The 27877-nt window shown below is 35.7% G+C and overlaps 3 protein-coding genes across 3 annotated transcripts in view; 1 reads left to right on the plus strand and 2 right to left on the minus strand.

The window, feature by feature from the left end:
* The window catches only part of LOC130994894 (uncharacterized), a 1167164-nt gene that overhangs the window by 929518 nt on the left and 209769 nt on the right, over window positions 1–27877 (minus strand). The window lies entirely within an intron of this gene.
* On the plus strand, window positions 10452–15423 carry LOC130994842 (NADP-dependent malic enzyme-like). The gene is made up of 19 exons (XM_057919942.1): window positions 10452–10606; window positions 10883–11058; window positions 11702–11822; window positions 11906–11980; window positions 12135–12286; window positions 12394–12499; window positions 12710–12775; window positions 13045–13140; window positions 13251–13322; window positions 13415–13498; window positions 13588–13686; window positions 13858–13905; window positions 13991–14044; window positions 14140–14238; window positions 14323–14412; window positions 14487–14564; window positions 14653–14818; window positions 14904–15032; window positions 15166–15423. Exons 1-19 carry the CDS (start codon window positions 10577–10579, stop codon window positions 15252–15254), a joined length of 1830 nt encoding a protein of 609 aa, XP_057775925.1. The 5' UTR covers window positions 10452–10576; the 3' UTR covers window positions 15255–15423.
* On the minus strand, window positions 18572–21487 carry LOC130994805 (putative late blight resistance protein homolog R1B-16). Its single transcript, XM_057919871.1, has one exon. The coding sequence runs from the start codon at window positions 21400–21402 to the stop codon at window positions 18697–18699; it is 2706 nt and encodes a 901-aa protein (XP_057775854.1). The 5' UTR covers window positions 21403–21487; the 3' UTR covers window positions 18572–18696.

The following is a 27877-nucleotide window of genomic DNA, read 5'->3' on the forward strand; positions in this document are numbered from 1 at the left end:
CTGATCGAGAATTCATTCAAAATCATGAAAAATCCGTAAGAATTCTATAAACTTTTAAAATCCACGAACTTTTAAATCTACATAAGTCTTGAACTAGTACACCCCCTAATGCATTTATTCTATTAGTTCAAGATTTATGTAGATTTTAAAAGTCCATGGATTTTAAAAGTCTATAGAATTCACGCGGATTCTTCATGATTTTGAATGAATTCTTGGTCGGATTTTGATTGAATTACCAAGAATTTGTCATGATTTTCTCGGAGTTGAAATCCACAAAGCCAGCAATCGTTGCGAACACGCGAGCGCTGCAGGCCCCGCGAACGCTGGATTCACGCAAGCGTTGAAGAACCAGCGATCGCTGAAGCCCAGCGACCGCTGGCTTGTTAAAACACAACAGTCACAACACAATCCACAAGTAGCAATGATTAGCCTGCAACACATTTGTTCAGCCAAATATATAAACACATTACCGAGATGGTTGACAAAAAAAATGATTTTAAAGTACAAAATGAAAGTCTTTATAATATCAATGGATGTATAAAAATCTGCACTTACTTATTGGAATGGAGACAGGGGTCGTGGAGGCGGGAGGGTGCTGGCGTGAAATGGAGGCGATTGCTGGCGGCGTGGCGCGAGGGGGACGCTGCTGCTCGGCGGTCCGGTGCGGCGCTAGGATTTGAGTGTTGGGTGAGGTGAGGAGGTGCTGGGGCGGCGGGTTTGACAGAGCAGAAGACACTTATGCACTCCCTTATGGTTGCAATTTGTGCAAGGTTTGTATAAATGCCCAAACAGCTTTTTGGAAGCACTAGTAGTAACACACTATAAGATCCACGTGTAACAATGCATGATATTCCAGCTTCCAATTCGTGTTTGATTCCAAGAATCTTCTGTAAGTGATCTTTATTGCATGCAACATTACATAGAATAACATCAAAACAATATATACAGCATAATATATTGCAGGCGGCCGCGCGGCACCCAGCGAGCGCTGGAATAGTTGGCCACGAGCGCTAGGGTCCAGCGGCCGCTGGCTTCTTGGCCGCGGGCGCTGGCACCCAACGAGCGCGGGGTTTTGCCGGATTTGTGAATTCTCGTGGTCTGTGTTCGGATTTGTTCATGCTTATTTTTTCAACGAAATCAATGAAAGTCATTCCAACTTTAAAGTCCATAGATTAACGAATACACCCAAATTTTCATAGACTTTTAAAAGTCTTGAACAAATACACTCAGATTTTTATAGACTTTTAAAAGTCTTGAACGAATACACCCAGATTTTCATAGACTTTTAAAAGTCTTGAACGAATACACCCAGATTTTCATAGACTTTTAAAAGTCTTGAACTAATACACCCAGATTTTAAAAGTCTGCAGAAATCTATTAAAGTCTTAAACTAATACACCCCCTAAATTAAAATTTAAATATTAGGCAATGACCACACCAACTCTTCAATTGGGCTTAGAAAGTAATTATTCACAGCTTTGGGGCTTTTATCTTATAATTTTATTAACCCAATTTCAAGAACAGATGTGAAAGAGATTTACTTTTGACTCAGTCACATTCCATTTTCATTCAAAATGTCTATTATTCCTTCCTTTTTTTTTTACTATTATTATATTATTACCATTCAAGTTTGAGGGGCGAATGGCAATTAATTCACCGTCGTTGAAGACTAATTCATAAAAAAATATTCGATTTTTGACTCTATAAATTTAAACTAGGGTAAATATCATGAAAACCCCTGAAGTATACCCATTTTATCAAAAATACCCTGAAACTTTCAAAATGTTCTCTAAACCCTCAAACTATCAGGTTTTTAACAAATATATCCCGCATTTATTTTTCGGTCACCAAAATCATGATGTGGCTCACCGAATGCCACAATGTAATTTATATTCTATTTTTCTAAAATGCAATGGTAAAAACGACGTCGTTTCGTACCATATTATTAAAAAAATCCACTCTGAAATTTAAAATTCACTCCTATCGTGTTTGAAATTCACGCTAATAATAACCTAGAATTAGGGATAAACACGATAGAATATAGTACGAAACGAAGTCGTTTTTTCTACGTATTTAAAAAAAATAGAATATAAATTACACTGTGGCATCCGGCGAGTCACATCACGTTTCTGATAACCGAAAAATAGGTGCAGGATGTATTTGATAAAAATCTGATAGTTTGAGGGTTTAGAGAACATTTCGAAAGTTTTAGGGTATTTTTGATAAAGTGGGTATAGTTCAGGGGTTTTCATGATATTTACCCTTTAAACTAAATCATATACTGTGATTTTCTTATCAAAATGGGTATTATTAGACCTGCACAGCAAATGCAACAAATAAATCCCACCAAAAAACCGCAACAAAAAAGAAATCAATTTAAGATTTACCTTAACACAACTTGATCGAATAACTTGTGAATGACAAGAAGATCCGTCAATCACTTTAAAAAGTGACAGCTGCGTCATATGAGATAATGCGTGATATTTTTAATTGAAATATCTATTAATAGCTATCATATTTGGCAAGATATATAAAAAGATATTACGACTATGTGATATTGAATCAAAAATATATGAATAGTAGACAACAAATCATTATTTTATAAAGTGTTTTGATTTTTAAAGCAAACAAATAAGCAATATATCATGGTGTTATAGGTATTTATCTCATCTTTATCATATGCATTGCAAACAAGGAGAAAAATATTAATGCAAATTATACTTTTAACAATAATAAATTAAATAATGCACATAAAATATAATATAAAATATTATTTTTCAACAAATTATGCTTTTTAAAATGTAAATAATACTTTGTATAAAAATAAATAATATGTTATAAATTAAACTTTTTAGTAATGTAAATGATAATTATTGGATGATGCAAATCACAGTAGGTCTAATTGCAGATATGTAAATATTTTTTTTTAATTACGAGAGATATCTAATATATAATCAAATAAATAGGTTGAATTGCAGATATGTAAATGATTTTTTTTAATTACAAAAAGTATCTAATATATAATCAAATTAATAACTCACGCAGGTGAGACCTCTACTCTACACAAACGTGGTAAAATAACTGCACATAGGCGGAATCACTACCAACACAAAGGTGAAAATGCTACTCATAGGCAAACGGGATTAAACTCAAGACCTCTTAAAAAAAAGAGTCTTTAGGTGTCCCAATTTTGTCATTTAAACTAGGCCTCATTAACAGATATGCAAATGAGTTTTTGTGCTGATATAATTGATTAATTGTGACTTGGGTAAATATGCAACTAGCTCACAATTTGCAACAAACTTGACCAAAAAAAAAAAGTTGCCTAAGGTTGTTTCACAAAAAAATTAAAAGTCAATAGTCACATATTTACGTCTTTGTCCAGCTGATATTATTTTCTCATTGAGATTATTTTTATACATAAATTTTCCTCTCTATAAATATTTTTCTCGAGAAATCTTGACTTGACTCAATTGCTATATTTGTTCTATCAATCTTAGGCTTTCATATTGCTATATGCATGTTTTGTTTATTTATTTTCTTTTGCATATTTATTGAAAAAGAATACCTGTGTTAATTACCATATGCACACACGCACCTTATTGTTTATTATTACACGATACGATGTTTCATTTGTTTATGTTTTATATGGCATAAATGTTCGATAAATTAGTTGACGTATTAATTAATTGGTGGGATATCTCTCTCATATAGTAAACCATCGGTTGTTGAGAGAGAGGGAATTAATTAGTTAGTTAGAGCATCCACCCCAAACCGCTACATCCTCCACGAGAGACGGTTTTTATGAGGCTCTATAGATTTTTTCATCTTATTTTTTAAATTACCTTTTTATTAAATTTATAATTAAAAATTATAATAATTAAAATAAAAAATTTACGTTCAAACCTAAAAATTACATAAATTACATCTACGGCTCGATAGTACTAAATTGTGTCCAAATATAATCGATCAAATCTTTGTCCCATAGCAAATTGGAGGCGAAGTAATCTTGATAAAGTCGTTCATTGGCGGCCTCACGTTCACTTTGAATGTATGTTTTTTTTTTTCTTTTTTATGTGGCGCCAAATAAAAACAATACTCTACAATCATGCCTCGAAGTTTGAAAGTTTCTTGGTGTTATTTGGTAGTGTAGAAAATAGAATGACGATAAATGTAAGGATGCAGAACCGAGGCGAGAATAAATTCTCTCTCCGTAAGGCAAAATTACTTCCGCTCTGTGCTCGCGGATCTACAGTAATTGCCCCCAAGATACAACGGTTTCGAGATGATAGACGAGTCCTTAGCACTAGGAGTTCGCTATCCGGTCGAACGGCTTGATACTCGGGACTGAGTATGTAAACTAAACTAATATGACAAATTGATTATCTGAATTCATTGGTGTGTTTAATCTCATTCTGGAGGGCCCTATTTATAGTAGTCCAGGGGTTTCCTGGAACTGACGTGACTGTTTGGCCAAACAGGAGGTCCGAACTGGCGTGTCTCTTCGGTCTTTAACCGTCGCCACGTGCCCTGTTTGGACAAGCAGATCCGAACCATCGTGTCTCTTCGGTCCTCAACCGTTGTCACGTCGGTTTGGGCAAACAGGTGGTCCGAACCGTCGTGTCTCTTCGGTCCTTAACCGTCACCACGTGCACTGTTTGGGCAAACAGGTGGTCCGAACCATGGATATCTTTGGGCATTAATTACTCATTCAATTCTTTACAGATTTGAACAAGTAAATATACCAAATTAATCTACTCAACATGTAGATTCCAAAAATATCATTTAATTCCATTAATTACCAAAGTAATTTTGGTATTAAATAAACTATTTATTCCAACAATCCCCCACATGAATGATGATTAATGCAAATGCAAAAACTAAGTCCTGACGACCTATTATTGCATCAGGATAGGTAGTTGTTAGCTTTGAACCTTCCTTAGTGTAATGTCATCGGATTTACTCGTTGCTCGGTGAACGCGATGTCTTGAACCGGTCAACTTTTATGTAAACCAAGTCAACAACATACACACAATAATAGATCTAATATCTTTCGTTCTTACGTTGTGTCCATTTATGGCCTTGGACCATTTCTTGGGTTCATAAGTGTTATCGATAATTGAAGCGGCCCCACTTATTCACTTATATAGGTGATCTCCTAAAAAGAGTATCCTGCCATACTCCACCTATTAAGGCTATAGGAATCATTAAAAGCTTTTAAAAAGCTTACCATTTACCACAAGCTGCAGGCTTTGCACTTGAGCATCTATGAGAATGGATTTTGCAAGTTTTCAAGTGCTCAACTTGAACTTCCATAATTTAGTTGTCTCATTGAACCATGTTCTTGGGATCTCCAGTCATTATGGTTGAGTTACCACTATGAAAGTTCTTAACGTGTGGATTTTAATCCCATTCCCCTTATTGCGTTATACAATTGATCACGATTAATACCTTTAGTAAACGGATCCGCAATATTGTCTTTTGACTTTACATAGTCAATGCACATTATTCCTGTAGTGATCAATTGTCTAACGGTATTATGTCTTCGACGAATATGTCGAGATTTACCGTTATACAAACTATTCTTTGCTCTCCCTATGGCAGCCATGCTATCGCAATGTATCATAACCGGAGGCAAAGGTTTTTCCCAACAGGGAATATCTTCTAAGAAGTTTCTTAACCATTCGGCTTCTTCGCCGGCTTTGTCTAAAGCAATAAATTCCAATTCCATTGTAGATCGGGCTATACAAGTTTGCTTAGAAGACTTCCATGATATTGCTCCTCCACCAATGGTAAATACAAACCCACTTGTGGATTTAGAGTCTTTAGTGTCGGATATCCAATTGGCATCACAGTACCCTTCCAAAACTGCGGGATATCTCGAATAGTGTATACTATGAGATATTGTGTGTTTTAAGTATCTCAACACTCTTATCAATGCGGTCCAATGATCCTTTCCGGGATTACTTGTAAACCGACTCAATTTGCTAATAGAATATGCTATGTCCGGCCTTGTACAATTTGATAAGTACATTAGGCTTCCAATAATTCTAGCATAGTCCGATTGTGATACGGGTTCTCCTCGATTTTTGGCTAAGTGTATACTTAAGTCAACAGGTGTTTTAGCCGGAGGTAGATCGAAAGCTTTGAATTTCTTAAGCACATTCTCAACATAGTGAGATTGTGATAAGACTATTCCTTCGGGTGTTCTAAGGATCTTAATTCCTAGAATCACATCCGCTAATCCCATATCTTTCATGTCAAAGTTCTTCTTTAACATTTCCTTAGTTTCTACGATGATTTTATTATTGCTACCCATAATTAGCATATCATCAACGTAGAGACAGACAATGACAAAGTTGTCGGATGTTCCTTTGATGTACACACATTTATCACATTCATTGATTTTGAATCCATTTGACATCATTGCTTGGTCAAATTTCTCGTGCCATTGTTTGGGAGCTTGTTTAAGTCCATACAAAGACTTGACAAGTTTACAAACTTTGTTTTCTTGGTCGGGAATCACAAACCCTTCGGGTTGTTCCATATATATCTCATCTTCTAAATCTCCATTTAGAAATGCCGTTTTTACATCCATTTGGTGTATCTCAAGATTATACAATGCGGCTATAACAAGTAGCATTCTAATGGATGTAATTCGAGTGACTGGAGAGTATGTATCAAAGTAATCATACCCTTCCTTTTGTTTGTAGCCTTTAACTACCAAACGTGCTTTATACTTATCAATAGATCCATCGGCTTTATATTTCTTCTTAAGAATCCACTTGCAACCCAAAGGTTTATTTCCCGGAGGAAGATCAACAATATGCCAAGTGTGATTGGTTAAGATTGACTCGATTTCACTATTTATAGCTCCACGCCATAGATCGGCATCAGGACCAGACAATGCTTCCTTGATTGTCTTTGGTTCGTCTTCTAAAGTATAAACTACGAAATCCGGACCAAAGGTTTTCGCAGTCTTTGTTCGCTTTCCGCGTCTTGGTTGCGGTGTTGGTTCACGTGTTAGTCCATTATCCTTAAGCGAAATTTCATCATAAGTTCTCTTTTTCGAACTTGTATCATTCTTCTCTTTCTTAGGGAATATAGTTTCAAAAAATATGGCGTTTCTTGATTCTATAATCATTCCCTCATTTATATCGGGTACTTCCGATTTGTGTACCAAGAATCGGCACACACTACTATTATTTGCATATCCTATGAAGATGCAATCAACAGTTTTTGGTCCTATTTTTACTTGTTTGGGTTTTGGTACTTCAACTTTTGCTAAGCACCCCCACACTTTTGTATATTTATATGACGACTTGGTGCTAGAATAAACACTATAGAGAGTGTTGTCTAGCCCATTCAGAATGTAGTTGCGACACAGAAAGTCGCTGTGATGCCATGCATCATATGCGATACGCACTTGCGAATCAGTTTCGTCTTTCCCCACAGTTGGAGGAGACTCATTCAGAAAACGAGCCATATTCAAAGTAGTAAGATAAAAAAGCATCTTAGATTGCCAACGTTTAAACTCAGAACCTGAGAATTTTTCCGTCTTTTCGGCAGGTGCTGGAGCATTTGGAACGTTGATCGGAACAGTTGAAACACTGTTGTTGTTGGTGTTGCTTCCTGTCGCCATCTTTCCACACTAATTTTGCCTTACGATTGTTATTTGGTAGTGTAGAAAATAGAATGACGATAAATGTAAGGATGCAGAACCGAGGCGAGAATAAATTCTCTCTCCGTAAGGCAAAATTACTTCCGCTCTGTGCTCGCGGATCTACAGTAATTACCCCCAAGATACAACGGTTTCGGGATGATAGACGAGTCCTTAGCACTAGGAGTTCGCTATCCGGTCGAACGGCTTGATACTCGGGACTGAGTATGTAAACTAAACTAATATGATAAATTGATTATCTGAATTCGTTGGTGTGTTTAATCTCATTATGGAGGGCCCTATTTATAGTAGTCCAGGGGTTTCCTGGAACTGACGTGACTGTTTGGCCAAACAGGAGGTCCGAACTGGCGTGTCTCTTCGGTCTTTAACCGTCGCCACGTGCCCTGTTTGGACAAGCAGATCCGAACCATCGTGTCTCTTCGGTCCTCAACCGCTGTCACGTCGTTTTGGGCAAACAGGTGGTCCGAACCGTCGTGTCTCTTCGGTCCTTAACCGTCACCACGTGCACTGTTTGGGCAAACAGGTGGTCCGAACCATGAATATCTTTGGGCATTAATTACTCATTTAATTCTTTACAGATTTGAACAAGTAAATATACCAAATTAATCTACTCAACATGTAGATTCCAAAAATATCATTTAATTCCATTAATTACCAAAGTAATTATGGTATTAAATAAAGTATTTATTCCAACACTTGGTCGGAATCAAGCTTTGGAGCCTCATGAATTGAAGAGTTGAAAGAAGACATATTGTTAAGAAATATGAAGTACGAGAAGATAATAGAATGATTTTAATATGAAAAATTGAATGAAATGAGTTGATATTTATAAAGAATTTTGAATTTTAAAAAAATTTAAATATAAAAAGTCGTTCAACAATATGACTTAATAAAAAAAAAAATTAAAAACAACAACCAATTTTTTTTTTAAATAGTGCGTGCCAGCATGCGCCTAACTTCTTCGCCTTTGAATCAGGCTCGTTTTATCGAGTCTTCTAACAAGCGTGGGGTCTCGATAATATAGCGAGACTCGAGCCTCACTGCAAACATTCTTAATTAGATAGCTCTCTCAAAGAGTTGCTGTTGAATTAACGTTTATTAAAGAAAAAAAACTAAAACTTAAGAACTCATCGAGCACACAATGACGCAAATTAATGAACCGAGGCTCGTCAAAGAGTAGAAAGTCGTTTATTTGAAATGGAAGCGTGGTAGGTATGATATGTGGCGCATTGACGCCGCACAAGTAAGAAAATGTGACGGTTTGTTCTTTGGGTTCTTATTTTATTACTATTAAAATAGGCTACTCAAACATTATTGTTTCATGCATGACGCATAATAAAAGTCAGAGGTTACCTATGGATCTCTAATTATTATCTAAAGGAAAACAGTGTAAAAACAATTAATTATCTGAAAAAGTCCCGCAAGCTTGGAAAATTCAGCCCATTCATTTATGTGTAGTTATTGCCCACTTGATGAACATTTATGGACCTACTAATTTATTTTTTCCCTATAGTAAAAATTAGATTTTTTTTTTTGTTTTTTTTTTTGGAGTTGGGAAAGAGGAGCAGTGGGGTTTGAATCCGGGACCTCACTGTTCACACACAGGAGGTCACACTCGGAACTCGAGACCTCACTGTTAATTATCGTAGTTTACTTGAATGCGTATTTTATCACCGACCATATAGTATTATATTTAGGATGTGGTGATTTAAACCCCAATTTATTTATTGAAGGAGACTCATTTTATCAATTGAATTACATTTATGTATAGCGTTACCAAAATATAAATAATATATGTAATTTTTAAAATAATAACTACATATATAAATTCGATTACTTATACAGTTATACCTTAATAATAATAACCGGCTTAAATTTTATTCATCAAAAGAGCTAAAAAAAAGTTTAGTAAAGAAAACTAACCAATAATCTATTTATACATAGATGGGGCGTTTGAGTTGATAGATGTTATAAAATAAAAGTGATAGAATTTGAGAATGATTAAATAATAATCTAATCATATGATTAGGATGCACGTCGAATTATTCATCACAAGTCAAGTCATACAAATCAAATATTTAATTAAACTGAATTATATTACTAATCATGTCTTAGCACTCAAACCAAATATACCTTCAAAGATGATTATTTATATTTTATTTGATTTTAATTAAGATTTCACTAACAATATTACCTTTATATAAATGTGACGGCGTTTTTTTTCTAAAAAGGGAGAATTTTTTTTCAATTATTTGGAAAGATATTTCATCTTTATTCTCTTTTTATAATTTAATAATTAAATTTAAAGATTACGTAATAGTGTATTTGAAAATACAAAACTTTTTTTTTTTTGATGAAATTACATTATAAATAATACAAACCACACACACACCCCACCTAGTGATTATTGTGGCCGAAAGTATTCGAACCTGTGACCTCTTGGACAACAGGCAACCACCCCAACCACTAGGCCATCCCAAAGGGACAAATACAAAACTTTTGATATCAAGCATCAATGATTCTATGATTAGTCCAACAGAGACACCATATTTCATCCTAATTTTTTGTTATTTAATGAGTTATACTTGGATATAATAAAAAAATAAATAAAAACATAATGATAGATTTTGTAAAAATAATAATAATAATAATAATAATAATAATAATAATAATAATAATAATAATATATGATGCAAAAATGATGATTGAAGAAAAAAAGGAAACGAAAATGGCAAATTCAAGAGAGAAACATTTGGTAGCCTCCAACTGCCTGCCTCTCTCTCTACTCAAACCGCGTAAACATCATCTCTCAATCTCTCTCTACATGAGCTTACAAACACAGTAGAATTTTTCCATATCTACATTGCATCTATCCACCCACGCATAGCATTCATTATGCTGCCGTTTAAACGGGCCAATTTCTTGGTACCTTTCAAACCCTCTCCAAAATTCTCTTTTATTTCAACACCATTTTCAACTTCACACTCGAAGAAAAGTTCCAATTTTGTCAAAGATTTGACGATAAAAATCCATCATTTTAACGTCTATAAAAGGCGGGCCATTTCAGCTCCTTCATCACATCACATTAGACACTTACCCTTTTTAGCTTTTCAGTGAGAGATTTTGTGTGTGTTTGTGGGCTGCTGTTATTGTTACTGTTATATTATTCTCTCCCTGTGTTTCAGTTTGTTTCATTGGCAGAGACAAGCATTTGGAGGGCTGGGATTGTGGAAAATAGGAGAGAGAAAGTTAGGAACAGGGATGGAGATGAATGGTGAGAAAGTTGTAGATTTTGGTGGTGGTGTTGAGGATTTCTATGGTGAGGATAGGGCCTCTGAGGATCAGGCAATCACACCATGGACTGTTTCTGTTGCTAGGTGATGTGAAAGTTTTGATTTTTCTTGGTTGCATAAAATGTTGGTGTGCTTGAATTCTTGAATTTTTCTTTACCTATTTTCTTCATGTTAATCTGAGCTGAGTGATTGCTTATCTTGTTACTGGCTGATGTTGATTTGAGTTACCAATAATTTGCTCATCTTTCATGAATATTTAATCTGATGATTTCTATGATATAAAAACAAAAGTTAATTATAGTTTATAGCATGAACTTTCAGTGAATTTCAGTTTGTAGTCCCAACTTCGATTTATTTTTTTGTATGTAGTGAACTATGAGAAATTGTTTAATTATTGCCCTTTTAGGCTAAGCCAACTATATTATGATTTGAAAATCTGATGCTTAGTGATATAGTGGCAGTTGTGTTGTGTTTCTCTTACTTGAGAAAGTGAACATTTTAGTATGCATTTACTCTGTTTGGATGTGTAACACCAAGCACAAAAGATCCTTTGTTTCCATATATCGTTTCATTTACAAGAACACTCTATATCTATATTGTTCGATGGTTATACTTCACCTTAGCAAGTCTTGCACGTATCAAACGAAACACGAGATCAGAGCACATGATATTCACACAGTTGCATGGTTGTTTGCTGATTATAGTTCTTTTCAAAATTTATTCTCAGCGGGTATAGTTTATTGCGTGATCCACGCCACAACAAAGGAATCGCCTTCACTGAGAAAGAAAGAAATGCTCATTACCTAACGGGGCTTCTGCCTCCAGCAGTTTTTTCTCAAGATCTCCAGGTAGGTGGATGGAGATGGACATGCATTTAGTTCTCTTTAGCCCAAATCGAGACTTCACTTAAACATCGATCATTCTTTATCAGGAAAAACGGTTGATGAAAATCTTGCGAGAATATGAAGTGCCACTGCAGAGATACATGGCCATGATGGATCTGCAGGTTAAGATTTTTCTTGATAAAGAACAATCAAGATATTCTACAACATCATTTTTTATAATCGTGTTCAACATAAGAATTCAGATTCATCTTGATTGTATAAAGAGTTTAACTCTAAGTATCACTGTTTGCTTATTTTGCATCTCAAACTTACCAGGAGAGGAATGAAAAGCTGTTCTACAAGCTTCTCATCGACAATGTCGAAGAGCTTCTCCCCGTAGTCTACACTCCTACAGTTGGTGAGGCCTGCCAGAAGTATGGTAGCATCTTCCGTCGTCCACAGGGTCTCTACATCAGCTTGAAAGAGAAGTACTCTCTCACTTCCTCCTTTGTCACTCTACATTGGATGAAATGTAATTTGCCAAATTATAGTTGAAGGTATTTATCTGATGCTAAGTGAATTCAACTCTTTATAGGGGAAGGATTCTTGAAGTGCTGAAAAATTGGCCCGAGAAGTCTATCCAAGTTATCGTGGTAACAGACGGTGAGCGCATTTTAGGGCTCGGAGATCTTGGTTGCCAGGTGAGGATGATGGTTTCTTTGAGCTAAAACAATGCATCTTTTAAGTGGTAATAGCAGCGGCTAAGGTGTCCTCACGTCTAAGTTTAGCAAAAATTGAGTCTTTAACTTCTTTAAACTCAGAATTAATAAATGAATACTTCTTTTTACAATAGTGTTGATGTAAGAAAATTTTACTCCTTAACTCATTTAAGTTACTTGAAACTATTGCAGGGGATGGGGATTCCTGTCGGAAAACTTTCTTTGTATACGGCTCTTGGTGGAGTTCGTCCCTCAGCTGTAAGGACATCAATGTTATCCTAGTTTTCTTTCTCATAATATTGTTGGGAAACTACACATTGTTGTTTTTTCACTTATTTTTTGTTGAGTTTCTTGAATATTCTTCAAGTTCTTGCCATTTTCTAACCTTCCTAAACCAAAAGAATACATACTGATGAACATATAGCCTTCTTCTTTTTTCTACCAAATCCATTCATTTCTTTTCCGATTTAATCAGTTTGTACCACATGTATTTAACGGTCTTACTGTCTACTTTTAACCGTTGACAGTGCTTGCCCGTAACCATTGACGTCGGCACAAACAACAAGAAGTTGTTAGATGATGAATTCTACATTGGTCTGAAGCAGAATAGAGCAACTGGGCAGGTCTCTCTTGATTTCCTTTCTGTAGTGTACTAATATTACTCGGTTATTGCATTTATATCTATTTTAAGCATGTTTGGAATTGGCTTTTAATCTTCTAGTTTTTCGTACAGGAATATTATGAACTTCTAGAAGAGTTCATGTCTGCTGTTAAGCAGAACTACGGGGAGAAGGTCTTGGTACAGGTACTAAGCTCACGAGCATCAAAGCCGTTTATCCATCAGTTTTCAAGTTACTGTTTTCTGCAGTCGTCTGAAATTTTGTCATATTTATCTAGTTTGAAGATTTTGCAAACCACAATGCCTTTGAATTACTTTCCAAATACCGATCTAGTCATCTTGTGTTCAACGATGATATCCAGGTAGATGCGCTAACCTTTTTACCATCATAGATATTCAAAAGTTTCAAGTATCATGTGATGAATTTCATTATCGTCTTGCATTGTGTCAGGGTACAGCCTCCGTGGTTCTTGCCGGGCTCGTTGCAGCCTTGAAACTAGTTGGTGGAACTCTAGCAGATCATAGGTTCTTATTCTTGGGTGCCGGAGAGGTAAGCCTAATTTCTTCCTACTTCAAGATTACTTTTCCTAATTTATAATATCTGCATTTGTTAAGCCTCATAGTTTTGTGTATTGATCAAGTGACATTATCTCAAAGTATTTTCTTTTTTGAGGAAATATAATTCTCTAACCCGGCTTCTGATTTTCGGTTTTTCTTGAAGGCCGGGACTGGTATTGCTGAACTTATCGCTCTCGAGATATCTAAAAAGGTAACAGACTAATATCATCATCAAATCCGATATATTTTTTCTTGCTGGAGCGCGATGTCTGATTTAGGAGTCTTTTGTTTTGTAGACAAATACTCCATTGGAAGAGGCCAGGAAAAAGATTTGGCTGGTGGATTCTAAGGTTTGTATTTTTCCGTTTTCTTGCATTTTCCCATCATCGCTTACTTGCTTGTCTCGTCTAAGAGTTAACCATAAACGCGATCTGGTATATAACAGGGGCTGATTGTCAGTTCTCGTAGAGAGTCTCTGCAGCATTTCAAGAAGCCTTGGGCACACGAGCACGAGCCAGTCAAGGAACTATTAGCTGCTGTTAAGGTAGGGAGCTAGCTCTATTTAACGTTGCTCGTGATAATGAGATCTTTGCATTGGCAACTAAAGGTTTAGCGTTGAACTTTTCAGGCAATCAAGCCGACTGTCTTGATAGGGACTTCGAGTGTTGGAAAAGCTTTCACGAAGGAAGTAGTCGAGGCCATGGCATCCATGAACAAGGTTCTCTTCTCTCCGATCCTAAATTCATTTCGTGTTACAAAATATCCTTACCTTTGCGGGCTGCTGATTTACAGAAACCTCTCATACTCGCTCTGTCAAACCCGACCTCACAATCAGAATGTACGGCTGAAGAAGCGTACACATGGAGTGAGGTAAATGGATTTTTCTTCTCTATAATCTTTCAAATCTTCGATCATATGTATTGTCAATCTTGCTGAAAATCTTGTGTATTTTTTGCAGGGGCGCGCCATATTTGCTAGTGGAAGCCCGTTCGACTCTGTAGAGTACAACGGGAAGCTTTTCGTGCCCGGTCAGGCTAACAACGCTTACATATTCCCCGGGTTTGGTTTAGGTTTGATCATGTCGGGAACAATACGTATACACGACGACCTGCTATTAGCAGCCTGTGAGTCTCTAGTAAAACCGAAACCATTTTTTTGCATACATTAATGTTTCAATCAGCTGATCTCGTCTCTTGTCTTCACCTGCAGCTGAAGCTTTGGCAGCTCAAGTGACGGAGGAGAACTACGCGAAAGGACTGATATACCCCCCGTTTACGAATATAAGGAAGATCTCAGCACATATTGCAGCTACCGTAGCTGCAAAGGCATACGAACTCGGTAATATGATGTTTCATATTTGCCTCTCATGTCGTGTTTCGTTTCACCAATACATTATAAGTATATATACACATTGGTTTGAACTCTTAGTTATCGACACGAGAACTTGGTAATAACTAAAATGCCCTTGTAGGTTTGGCGTCGCGTCTTCCCCGTCCGAAAGATCTGGTCAAGTTTGCAGAGAGCTGTATGTACACACCAGTCTACGGCAGCTATCGCTAATCGAATCCCTAAATTTAGTCTCTAATTTTTTGTGATTCTTTGTCATATTGGATTGTTCTGTTTCTGTAGCTCTGTTTCACAAATAGGCTTGTTTTGTAATCTTGGTTTTGACTACATGTAATAATATTGGACGAGTTAATGGCAAAGTGAGTTTGAGTTTTTTTGTTTATTTTCATTCTCGTCTTTGTATGATTTTATTGAGCTTTATTGCCATTGTTTGTTTGTAGTATCATGAGGGGGGAAAGGGAGTTGCATATGGTTTTTAACTAATACCTTCTCGTTACATAAAAAATAATCATAGAAGGGGACAATACATGTTTTAATAAAAAAAGTTAGAGAGTGTTTATTTGGATGATTAGCTTTGATAAATAAAAATGATAAGACTAATTCATTATTTACTTTAAATGATTGAAATTTTGGGATATCCCAAAACTCTTGATAATTTCTATAATTTGAACTAGTTTTGCATTATCTATATCTCATTGAAAAGGTCGGATTGGAGAAATCCTATTCTTGAGGATAGTAATAGTCAATCATGCATTTTATTAATCATGCAAAGTAAACGCTCTTTTATTGTATTGTAAATGGAGAGAGAATCATACTTAATAAATAGAATTCAAGAGAAATATATATAGATATATAGATATTTATATATATTGTAAAATTATTCATTCAAAATCCTTTATCAAAAATTGAAGAGCCTACAAGCTCGCATTAGAAAATTCTTCACAATTATAAAGATGGTAAAGTTGAAAATCATGATAAATAAAATTCTATTTCTATGATTCAGTCGCACCTCAATCAAAGTTTATTCCTCTAATAATTGGGGTGTGATAAGTATTTTGTTCCAACAATGATAGTTAATTAGCATTTTCGGTAAAAATTAGAAATACTATTGTATAAAATTGTGTGCTATATAAATATCTCATAATAATTAATCTCTATGGCTTCGTTCTCTTTGTAGGAAAAGGGTGGAAAATAAATAAATTTTTTTTTTCATCTTTATCATATGTTCTTTTTGTTAGCAAATTTTCTTCAGGCAACCCTTTTTCTCAAATCATGATAATATTATCATAACCTGTAGATGTGATAAAATTTTCTCATGATATTTATTTTTTTTATCTTGTAATTTTGCCCTTAACACTAGGGATATCATGGGTGTATGTATTATTCAGATCGGAATCATTAATTTTTTATTTTTTTTCTTTAATTTTTCTCGCCACCCCACCCCCCTACGCCACGCCCCCCAACCCCCTCCCTCCCCCAATTTTTGTTTTTTGTTTTTTTTTTTAAATTTTTCTCGCCACACCGCCACCCCCACCCCACGCCCCCACCCCTCACCCAAAAAAAAAAAAAAATATTTTTTTTAAATTTTTCTCGCCACGCCCCCTCCCCACCCAATTCCCCCGCCCCCCATTTTTTTATATAATTTTTCTCGCCACCCCAACCACACCACCTACCCCACACCCCCCACCCCCACCCACCCCCCAAAAAAATTACTTAAAAAAAAATCTCCACCCCACCCCCCACCCCCCTACTCACCCGTCCCTCTCAATTTTTTTTAATTTTTTTTTATTTATGTTTGGGGTGGGGGTGGGGTGGGGTGGGTGGCGTGCGGGGTGGCGAGAAAAATTAAAAATAAATACTTAAATAAAATTGGATGGGGGTGGCGAGGAAAATTTAGAAAAAAAAAAATTGAAGATAGGGGGGGAGAGGCGGGCGGGTGGGGGTGGCGAGAAAAATTAAAATAAAATAAAAATTTGGGGGGGGGGGAGGGAGGGGTAGTAGATGGGTGGAGGTGGTGAAAAAAAATAAAAAAAATTTAATTTGAGTGGGGGTGAGGTGGGGGTGGCGAGGAAAAAAAAATGGAGGGGGTGGGTGGGTGGGATGAGGATGGCGGGAAAAATTTAAAAGAAAATAAAAAGAAATAAAAATTTGGGTGGGGGTGGCGAAAAAAATAAAAAAAAGAATTAAATTTTTTTGTTTGGGTGGGTGGGTGGGGGTGGAGAGAAAAAATAAAAATAAAAATTAATTTTTTTTTAGGGGAAGTGGTGGTGGGTCAGCGGCAAAATTGAAAGTATAGCATAAAATAGTTAAGTAAATAATAAGGGTAATAACTAATAAGTTATAACAATTTATCCATCATTTTCCAACAAATAGAACATGTGTATAGGATAAATGAAGTATAAGATAAATTTCTTTTTCATCAAAGAGAACATGAGATTACAAGAGTGGAAATGATAAAATTTTCCCACCTTTTCATTTCCATTTTTTTCTCATGATAATATTACAACAAAAAAGAATGCACCCTATAAGTACATTCTAAAGAGATGTTATCCTTAAATTTATAATTCATCGTATCCTTAAGCATTTACATTTTTCAAATTTTTATTTTTATTGGGGACATCAAGCGGTGCGAACTCTTGTCTGCGAGCAGTGAGGTTTAGGGATCAAACCCCACTGCTCCACCTCCCCCAAATATCAAAATAAAAAAATCTTTATTTTGATGTTTATTTTTTTTTCCTTTTAGTATATTAATAATTTAATATGACCTATATTCAAAAAATTTAATACATACTTAATATATGAAATTAAAATAATAATACATGATAGATAGAATTTTAGTAAGAAAGTTAAATAATAAGAATTCATAAATTCTTAGTTAAATTTGCAAACTAATTAGATGCTGTGTAACCTTTTTATATTTATCCAATTGAAATTTGTATACTATAATTTAATTTTACTAATAATATTCCATGAAAGGGTAATAATACTACTATTTGATATTATGTTACTAACCTGTATTTACCTCAATACGTTTTTTTTTTTTGGATATGTTGCTTTGAAAGTTCTCATCTATATACAAATTGTGAGTAATCTTAAAGAGTTCAAAGTTATTTAGAAGTGTGATTAGGGTAATATCAATAATATGATATTACATTATTGTGATTAGGTATAGATAGATATATATAAATATCAATCTAAAATGAATATACGAAGGATTATGAGCTCGATCTTTTGGCACAAAACTCACCCATCAAACCGAACAGCTTGAGGATATTAAATAAAAAAAACAGAAGTTAATTTATTATGTTTGTGATATATATATGCAACTAATTTATAGTTTTTTTTTGACATTAAATAATTTATAGTTGTTGACTTGTTCATGAAATATGCACAATGATCACTTTATAAGTTTGACAGAATGAACGGCTAATTCGATGACATTTCCAGTATACGTATTGTTTGGGTTGGGTGTGTAGTACAGAAATATCGAAATAATTATCAATCAAGCCATTTAGTTAGTCTGATAAAAATTGAAATATAACAACATGCAATTTGTAGTATTGGATGGCAACACAAACAAACAGAAAGAAACAAATCATCAAATTGCCCACTATCACAAGATGGGTACCACACAAAAGAAAGAAGATCATATATATCAATCAAATACATTAAATTGAACATGATCGAGTGTCAAGCCCTCTGTTTCCACCATTGCCATGAAGCTCTCCAGTTTATATTCGCCGACACGAATTTGGATTTGAAGGTCATCATCATTTTCCTGATATTGGAGCTGCTCATCTTTTATTTTGATAGCTGAAATCGCGGCAGAGTTACTACAATCATCCACAAGAATAAGTTTGAGTGTTGGTATCTCACCAATACCCCATGGGATCTCTTCCAATTTATGTAGATAACGAAGAATAAGCTTCTCCAGAACTGGGAAATGACAATTATCTGCATTCCAACATGTCAGATCACACAACTCAATTTTCAAGAACTTGAGGCGTTGAAATTGCCCATCAACAGGACTCCACGTCCTGCAAATCCAGTTAACTTGTATCCGGAGAACTTCCAGTATGGGCAGCGAACCAATCATTGTCAGATCATCCCATTCAAATTGGAAACTTCTCAAGGTCAACTTGTTTAGCGAACTGGGAAATCTGAGCACCTCATTCAGCTTGACATGCCCCCACCCAATGGTGCTAAACAGTTTGAGTGATTCAAGTTTATGCAAGCGATCAAGATTACACAAACACTCCTTCAAACTATAATCACGTTCATATTCAAGATGCAATATCTTGATGTTGGGAATGATGTTGCACACATCCTCACTCAACCTCAAACTCACTGCTTTCCCAAGCGTCTGAAAATTTTCCAAGATTACCAAATCATCTTGCAATTGTCCGTCGGGATGAGGAAGATAAATTCCACCACCACACTCGATATGCCTAAGTTGTCGCATCTTCCAAATTTCAATTGGTGCAACAACTCGAGCACCCCGACCAAAGATTAAAGAATGCAAATTCCATACCAAGGATATTGAACTAGGTAGCTCAAACACGTCGTGGCCCATGGCACGAACGCCTGCAAGGTAGCGCAAGTTAACACACCCAAATAATTCTTCGACAAATCCGTAATATTCTGCATCAAAAATTCTCAGCAATCTATGTTTATAAGTGTCCTCCATGGGAAACTCCGCATATCCCACCATAGAGCGTGTAAGTAAGGGTCTATCGTTGTCCGACCACCGAGGAGCCTTATCACATACCAGGCGGCGTTCTGTGCCTTGTATAGGGCCTCCACTGATCACATCAAAAAGCCCTTGTTGCTCACCTACTTTTAAGCATAGATCTCTTAAAAGATCATGAATATCACAACTTTTCATCTTCCCATTTTTACTTCGTCTGCCCACCAATATCAGATTTCTATCAACAAGTTCTTTCAAGTAATCCTCTGCAATCTCTTCCAAAACTCGCCCTCCATTTGATTTCAAAAATCCCTCACCAACCCAAAGTTGGATGATTCTCGAGATATTGAGGCTCTTATACTTTATATGCTTAAGAACTCCAATATGAAGAAAGCAAGGCTTTAGATGAGAAGGCAAGTGGTTATAACTTGAAATCAATACATCTAAGCTTTCTTGCTTCTCTTTTGAGTTGGGACTTGATTCTATATGTTTGGCAACACTCTTCCAATATCGTACGGTCCTAGGAGACTTTCGAAGACTCCCACCAATCACAACAATGGACAATGCTAGTCCTTTGCATAATCTAACAATCTCCTTTCCAACTTCTTCAAGTTCAGTAGGGCAATCTTCATTTTGGAATGCCTTCTTACAGAATAATTCCCAACTTTTATTCTCATCTAGAAAATTCTTCGCAAAGCACGAAGAGCCACAATTGTTAGCCACCTCTGACAACCTAGTAGTTAGAACAATGCGGCTTCCATTTCCATTGTCGGGAAAGAAACGCCTCACTTCATTCCAAGCTTCAACACTCCATATGTCATCTAATATGATCAAATATCTTCTACCAAATAAAGTTTTATGCAATTGTTCCCCTAATTCATCTACACTTTTATCAGAGGATTTTCCTTGGCCAAAAACAAGTTGTTGAAGAATTTGTTCAGCATTGTATTGATGGGATACGGTAGCCCAAGCACGAATATCAAAGCGTTCAATGATGAGTTGATGAGCATAAATATTTTTGGCAAGAGTAGTCTTACCCATGCCGCCCATACCCACGATTGAGATGGTATGCAGATTGGATCGATGACCGGTGAGCTCGTCAAGAAGTTGAATCAACTCATCACCAAATCCCACCATAGCAGTTTCTTCTCTGGTCTGAGTAAGACTAAGAGTAAGAGGAGGTGTTGAATGCTCCTCTCTGAATCTCTGTTTCTCCTTCAACTCACTGGCCTTGTGGATGATAGCATCCATGTCTTCAATTATCTGCCGCAGATAGTCAAAGTTGCTGAGGTTAGATTCACCATGAAATTGATCAACATCTCCAACTGCAGCTTCATTTTTCTCTTCAATTGCCCTTTTTTTCTGTAGATACAAAGAAAAACTGAAAGCTGCTTCGCGATCATGAGCTGAAAGAGGAAGGAGTTGATTGACGATGTGAGATTCAATCACATCTTCAGCTGTATGAGCTGCAGATGCGATTAGGCTTTCGAGATCTTGTACTTCTTGGCTAACTCCACCAACATAGTTATAGGTCTCAATGAAATCAAGCAACAAAGCAGCCTTCTCCTCAAGAGATTGGATCTGAATGTTGTCGAAGGAAGTGGAAAGGGTAGGATGCCTCATCATCTGCTCAATGTTGTTCAAGAGAGAAGCAAGAGCTGCATAAGCTGCCATCTCAGATTAAACTGCAGATTGCAATATGGAAACTGGTCAACGGTAGTGTTGTTGGAGACGAAAGAGTGTTTGTTTGGATGAGAGAGCAATATTATTATCTTTTGAAATATCAACCATCATTTCTCTATCCACGTGGCAAAATTTAATTGGAAAGATAGATTTCGTTTAGATAGATTTAATATTGACTCTGCCACTTCACAAGAAATTATGCAATGAAGATGGAATTGTTTAATCCGGATGCATAGAAATCTACCATCTATAATCTATATAATCTATTAAAAAACAACTTTTAATTTGAAATTAATTTGAAAATTGAATAGTAATTTTGTAGTTCTAATTAAAGGTTTATTTGTAAATCATATACTATTTTTTTATTTCCTTTTTCTTTATCTTTTTATTTTTTTGTTTTATTTCTTTAAAAAATGTGAAATTCTACTAATTATAAAAAATTTAATCTGCATATCAAATTAAAGATCATGAAAAATTTTGGTTACCATTTTTATCCAAAGAAACTAGACTCATATCTTTCTAAAAATGTAAGTCTTGTGATTGAATTTCCTTGTGAAACTTTTACCAAACCTCCTAGGAGATCTTCGGTATAGTTTGCTTAAGTTTCATGAGGTTCGATACGTTTGCTTAACTATTCAATTTTTTTGATAAAACATATGTTGAGATTAATAATTGTTATAAAAACATGTAAAAGTACCCACATTCTTGTTGAAAAAATTTATGGTGCACGACATCTTTATTAGGAATGAAAATGATGCTGACAAGTCTTTTAATTCTTCCACTTATTTCTAGAACATATAATTCATAAATTATACGTTAAATATTAAAATTCGTACGCTTATTTGATATAAACACATTTATATCGTCTGGAATAAAAAGTAAGATTTTTTTGTTTTTACAATTAAAAGACTATAAAGTTAAGACATTATTAAATTTTAATTAAGATTATATATTCTCAGTTGCATGACGAAGCATGGTCCTCTTAACTAGAACGGGACTACGGGAGCATCACAAACTGTAAATCCAAAAAGAATCTAAAATTTATACAATGCAAGACGGAAACCTTGATGAAATGTGGCACGGTCATGGAGGCTAAAGGCCTGAATCCTAATATCGTAATGTACGGTGTTCTAATCAACGGCTTGTGCAAGGGCGAAAGACTTGATGATGCTATAAGATTCTTCAACCATCTCCCTTCCAACAGCGTAATCCAAATGCAGAAATCTACGACATGATGCTCGACTCCCTCTACCACGAAGGGCGTGAAGGGAGGCGAAGAGGTTGATGGAGGAGATGGACAGGAGCGGCTGTGCGCCCAATGGCGTGATGTTCAACATTATTATGTGGAATCTGGTGAAGAGCAATAAGATGCGTGAGGCGATTCATTTCTTGGAGGAGATGTGTTGGAGAGGATTCGAGGTCAATTCGAACATCATTTCTGCTTTGCTTCATGAACTAATAAGAGGAGAAGATAAAGATATGAGAAATTGAAATAGATTGTTAAGAAAGTTTGTGCTCAAAATCAACAAATGAATGTTCTATATTGAGGTTTGAATACATTTGTTATTGTTGTTAGAGTTAAAAGCAGTGATTTTTTTTATTTTCAACAGTGTACATCGTTGTCCATGCATTTCTATGCTTGGTAACTGTTAGAATTGAACATGTGTTAAGTCATGCTCCCTCCATCCCCCAAAATTATACATGGTTGACTCTGTTACGGGTTGATGAGGAGTAGGGATCTCATCAGCGCAGGACCTACGAACATATATATAAGCGTATGTGATTAAACTAACAGAGATAACACGCCTGCGCAGCCTCGGAGACAAGTGACCAAGCCATGTCAAGGAGTCGACCGCGCTGCTTTGAAGATAAGTGATCAAGCCGTATCAAAGAGTTGCCTGCACAGAATGTCACGCAATATCATCATCAACAAAGAACTTATCCAAGGATCAAAGGAAAGACAACATCACATCACGGGCTCCAAACACCAGTGAGGAGAACCAAGAGAGATGATACCTGCGCAGGCTGGCGTCATCTCACCTGCGCTGCCCTAAGGAGCACGTAACATTTGTAAAGTTGCAAAGTTAGTTAGCAAGGAATATCTTTCTAGATAATGACCCTCGTTTGTATCATAGCATGAAGAGTGCGTAGAGTCGTAGTGAAAAATCGAATGTACCATTTGCCCTTGTAATTCCTTATAAAATCCCTTGTAATCTTCTTCAGAGGTCAGGTTGAATGAAATAGAAAAGTTCTATGTTCTAAAGCTTTGAGTCTGCAAGAGTTTACGAGTTTCTTCCGTTTTCTTCCACAACACAGGTGATCTTCGACGCCTTCATATGTGTTTAGATTAGGTGTTCGTGTAAGGCTTCACCAACTGGAGCCGTCTATGGGAAAGTGGGTTAAGGCGTGAGTTGGGTGTTTTATGGGGTTTTTGTTCTTCACGTTTTGATGGTTTTTTTTTTTTTTTTCATGTTCCGGTTTGAGTCTGCGATGAATGAGGGGTTTCGGGCTAGATCGGCAAACATGCTTTCAAATCTGACCATCTTCGTTGTTTGTGTGATCAAAGAGTGGAGTGGGTGCACGGTGTATGCTGCGATTTTCTTAGATTTGCATAATGTTTGATGTGTCCTTGGTTGACTTGTTGTTATGAGTTTTCGCATGATTTTCTGGGAATTCTTCCTTGTTTTTGGGAATTTTTTGATTGTAGGTCATCCAAATTGAGGAAATACCTTTATTATGCTCTGTTTGAGTGAGACGTGCCTATAAGTTGAATCCTGATGGAGGTAACCTCTGTTTTACTAATTTTTCTGATCATTTTAGTTGTCATGATAAGTGCTAATCCCCTTTTTTCTATTTCTTGATGTTTCCGGTGAGTAACATTTTCTCTTCGAAAGTTAATGACAGTGGATGTTTACGTGCTTATTTCTTATCTCCTTGAATAAAGAGGGAACGTTCGTCACCTTTCTGGGTTTATTTTCCAGAGAGGCTTGGTATTCATGACAGATGATCTTCAGAAAGGGGTTTCTACGAAGTTTCCTTATTATCTAATAGCCTCCGTACGTTTGATCCGAAAATTATGTTATTAGTTTGACGTGTTAATTAGCTGAAAGTTAATGAACAAAATATCATTATCAATTTATCTAGAGAGTTGTTTCTTGCTAAGCTACTTTAAGAGATAGACTTTGTCGGCTTGGATTTTACATTTTACTTTATTTATTTTCAAAAGCTTAAATTCCCTTACGAATTGATTGATTTTAGGAATGTGAAATATTTTTTGTAATATAGATAGCAAAAAAAGAAAAAGAAAAAGTTGGATATAATCAATCATATGTTCAAGCATTCCTCAAAGTCCATATAACTGATGCCCTATTTTTTTGGACTTTCATATTTTAATAATATTGTCGTTTGAGAATTCTTATGAGAACAACTGAATAAACAAAGAAAATAAAACGAGATGCAGGCTGGAGGAAAATTTGATCGAATGCCATGAATACAAAAAGGGTAACCCTCATGAACTAGTGGTGATCCAGATCATGAATAAAAATCAAGTATGCTCAACAAAATAAAGAAACACGCTTACAGATATATCCAACGATTAACGCTGCTCAGGAAGGATTTCAAAAGCGAAGGATAACTCACAACAATATAAGTAACCTAAAAACCTTACGCGGGCTATAGGAATGTTGAAAGGAATGTTTAAGCCTTCGGGCTACAAGAATGTTTTAGTCTTCGGGCTACATGAATGTTTAAAAGAATGTCACAGGTACATATACGACGCCTGTTTACGCCTTCATAGGTTTGTCTGTTTACGCCTTCATAGGCTTATTTACACCTTCACAAGTTTGTCTGTTTACGCCTTCATAGGGTCATTTACACCTTTGTAGGCTTACTTACACCTTTGCAAGTTTGGTTACACCTTTCGAGTTTATGCCTTTATGGGCTTACTTAAATCTTTACAGGTTTGCCTTCGCCTTTACATGTTTACTTAAATCTTCACAGGTTTGTTTTCGCCTTGATAGACATCTAAACCTTTACAGGCATACTTTCGCCTTTACATGCTTATCTAAACCTTTATAGATTTGCTTATGTCTTTGTGAGTTTTCACATACGTGCACAGGCTCCGCCTAAGCCCTTATTGGCCTTTCTAAATACTTGTGGACCCTGACAAATGTTTATGTGTGAAACCAATGCAAGGAAAGATAGCTTTGAGTGAAAGACAACCCTATATAGGTTTCAGGTTTAATAAATCAAAACACCTTTGCGTAGGCTATGGTACTCACTTAATTGTCTTGTTTTTATATTCATCTAAATATTGTTACAAGTTAAAAATTAAAATTACTTGAAGTGGAGCCTATGATTATTATTACAGATTATACAAGGGTTAAATTTTACATTTTTAAATTTGAGCTTTTATTGAGTAATTGATATGGATTATTTTCATATATTTTTACAATATATTTTACATTTTATTATATTTTAATTATTTATATTTATTTATTTGAACATGTCATTGATTCGCCATGTATCGCACGGATGATCGTACTAATTTATCATACGCAAAAACTTACAAGAGACCGGTCGACCCGTGTATATGATCCGTTTTTTGACCCGTTCTATATATGTTATTTGACCCAAATTACTGACTCTTTACCTTCAAAATTTTCCCCTCTCCCTTGCGAAATTTCTCCCTCACGAAATCAATCCCTCCCTCGCTCCCTACCGAAATCCCACCTTCCTCGTGCGATTTGTGTCTGCCACGGTGTCACCGTCGGCGAGTCTCTGTTCCACTTGGTAGTTTCAATGCCCTACCCCACCGCTCTGTGTCGCGCATCCAGCTTGCAGGGCGGATCTAGGATTTAACGTTGGGGGGGGGAGGGGGTTGACCTTTGTTGAATTACGACATTTGAAAATATTTACACGGGGTTTGGGGCGGGTGCCCCCGAAGAATTTTTTTTGAGTATTTCGTACACTTCCTTTTCATACATTTTTTTTAATAGTAGATTGAAAACATATAAAGACATACTTTTATGCATTTTTTTTAAAAAAAATGTTTCATTTTCTAAACAAATGAACTAATTTTCATTATTAATAATTCGTAATTTTACTTTTAACTTGAAAATTAACTCAAATTCAACATTAAAAATTATTAAGAAAGAAAAATAGGATAAAAATAACATAAATGTAACAAATCAATATACAATGTTAAGCAATTAATATGAATAGTTGGATACTATATTTTTCCTTGTATTTGTTATTTATAATTCACATCGCACGGGTGAGCGTACTAGTTACAATTTAAATAGAAGTGTTTGAAATAAATAATTAAAAATTATTCTACTCTATTTCAATCTTCCATATTATAAAATTAATTAAATTCAACAAAAATGAGATGAATTTTGATATTAATTCTAAGTTGGGATGATGGAAATTGTTGGATTCAAATTGATCAAGACTTTGGAGTGAGAGATGAGAACTACGGCTTTTTTCTAGGGGACGAGAGCTACCGCTTTACTATTGCTGATTTTGCTTAGGAATTCGTGCAATGCCTATTTGCTTAATAGTTTGCTATCAGTTTATTTATATGTTGAGATTCTTGAGAAGTCTTGTTTTTTAGGTTGGGCTGGGCTGTGGGCTAGGATTTGGGCTGGGTTATGTATGAAATTACCCAAAACATTATTATAAAGCCCAAAACATTTTTGAGCCTAAATATTATTTGTTGAAGCCCAAAATTCTGTAGGTAGCTTTTAGCACATTATATGAAATCGGTAGTGAATCAGTACAAAAGAAATCAGCATAAATTTACAGTAAAATCGCAAACTCCATTCACCCCTTTCTTCAGATCCAATCTCAACGATTAAGGAAGATGAGCAGAAGGGCAGCTGTTTCTGCAATTGATCTCATTCATGGAAGAGGATTTCTCAACCGATGGTCGCATAAATCGGGTATTATCTCTCCTCCGTTCTCTCTCTTCTCTTCCAAGGCTTTTCAACCTAAGCCATCCAGAATCGATTTTAGCTGTGTTAAAGAATTAAATGATTCTATTGAATTGTTTCAAAAAATGAAGAGTATGTCCCCGGAGCCTTCTGTTCTTATGTACAACAATCTTATGAGTGTCACTGCAAAGATTGAGCAGTACTCTTTTGCCCTTGATGTGTTCGATGAAATGCTTAGGATGAGTGTCCCCGTTAATGCTTACACCATGACTATTGCTGTTAACTGTTGTTGTCTCTTGAAAGACATATATTCTGGTTTTTCTATAATGGGATTCTTTTTCAAGATCGGCTACGAACCAGATGGTGCGACTATCGGCACTCTCATCAAAGGGTTGTTCTTGTTGGAATACAAGCTTGCGGGCGTAGTACAATGTAACACAGAAATGTAGGAGATGAGAATACAAGAGAAAAACTGTATTGAAATTACAAATTAATAAACCAGGAAAAAGCCGAGTCGAGGAGGATCCTCTGTC

Source organism: Salvia miltiorrhiza, chromosome 7 (assembly GCF_028751815.1).
Source record: "Salvia miltiorrhiza cultivar Shanhuang (shh) chromosome 7, IMPLAD_Smil_shh, whole genome shotgun sequence".
Classification (NCBI taxonomy): Eukaryota; Viridiplantae; Streptophyta; class Magnoliopsida; order Lamiales; family Lamiaceae; genus Salvia; species Salvia miltiorrhiza.

What these genes read in the sequence shown, in the direction of transcription:
- LOC130994842 (XM_057919942.1), top strand. Translation starts at nt 10,577, where the DNA reads ATGCTGCCGTTTAAACGGGCCAATTTCTTG. An exon ending in GTGGAGTTCGTCCCTCAGCT is followed by an intron (nt 12,776 to 13,044) that starts GTAAGGACATCA and finishes AACCGTTGACAG; the next exon opens with TGCTTGCCCGTAACCATTGA. An exon ending in CTCTCGAGATATCTAAAAAG is followed by an intron (nt 13,906 to 13,990) that starts GTAACAGACTAA and finishes TTTGTTTTGTAG; the next exon opens with ACAAATACTCCATTGGAAGA.
- LOC130994805 (XM_057919871.1), bottom strand. Translation starts at nt 21,402, where the DNA reads ATGGCAGCTTATGCAGCTCTTGCTTCTCTCTTGAACAACATTGAGCAG.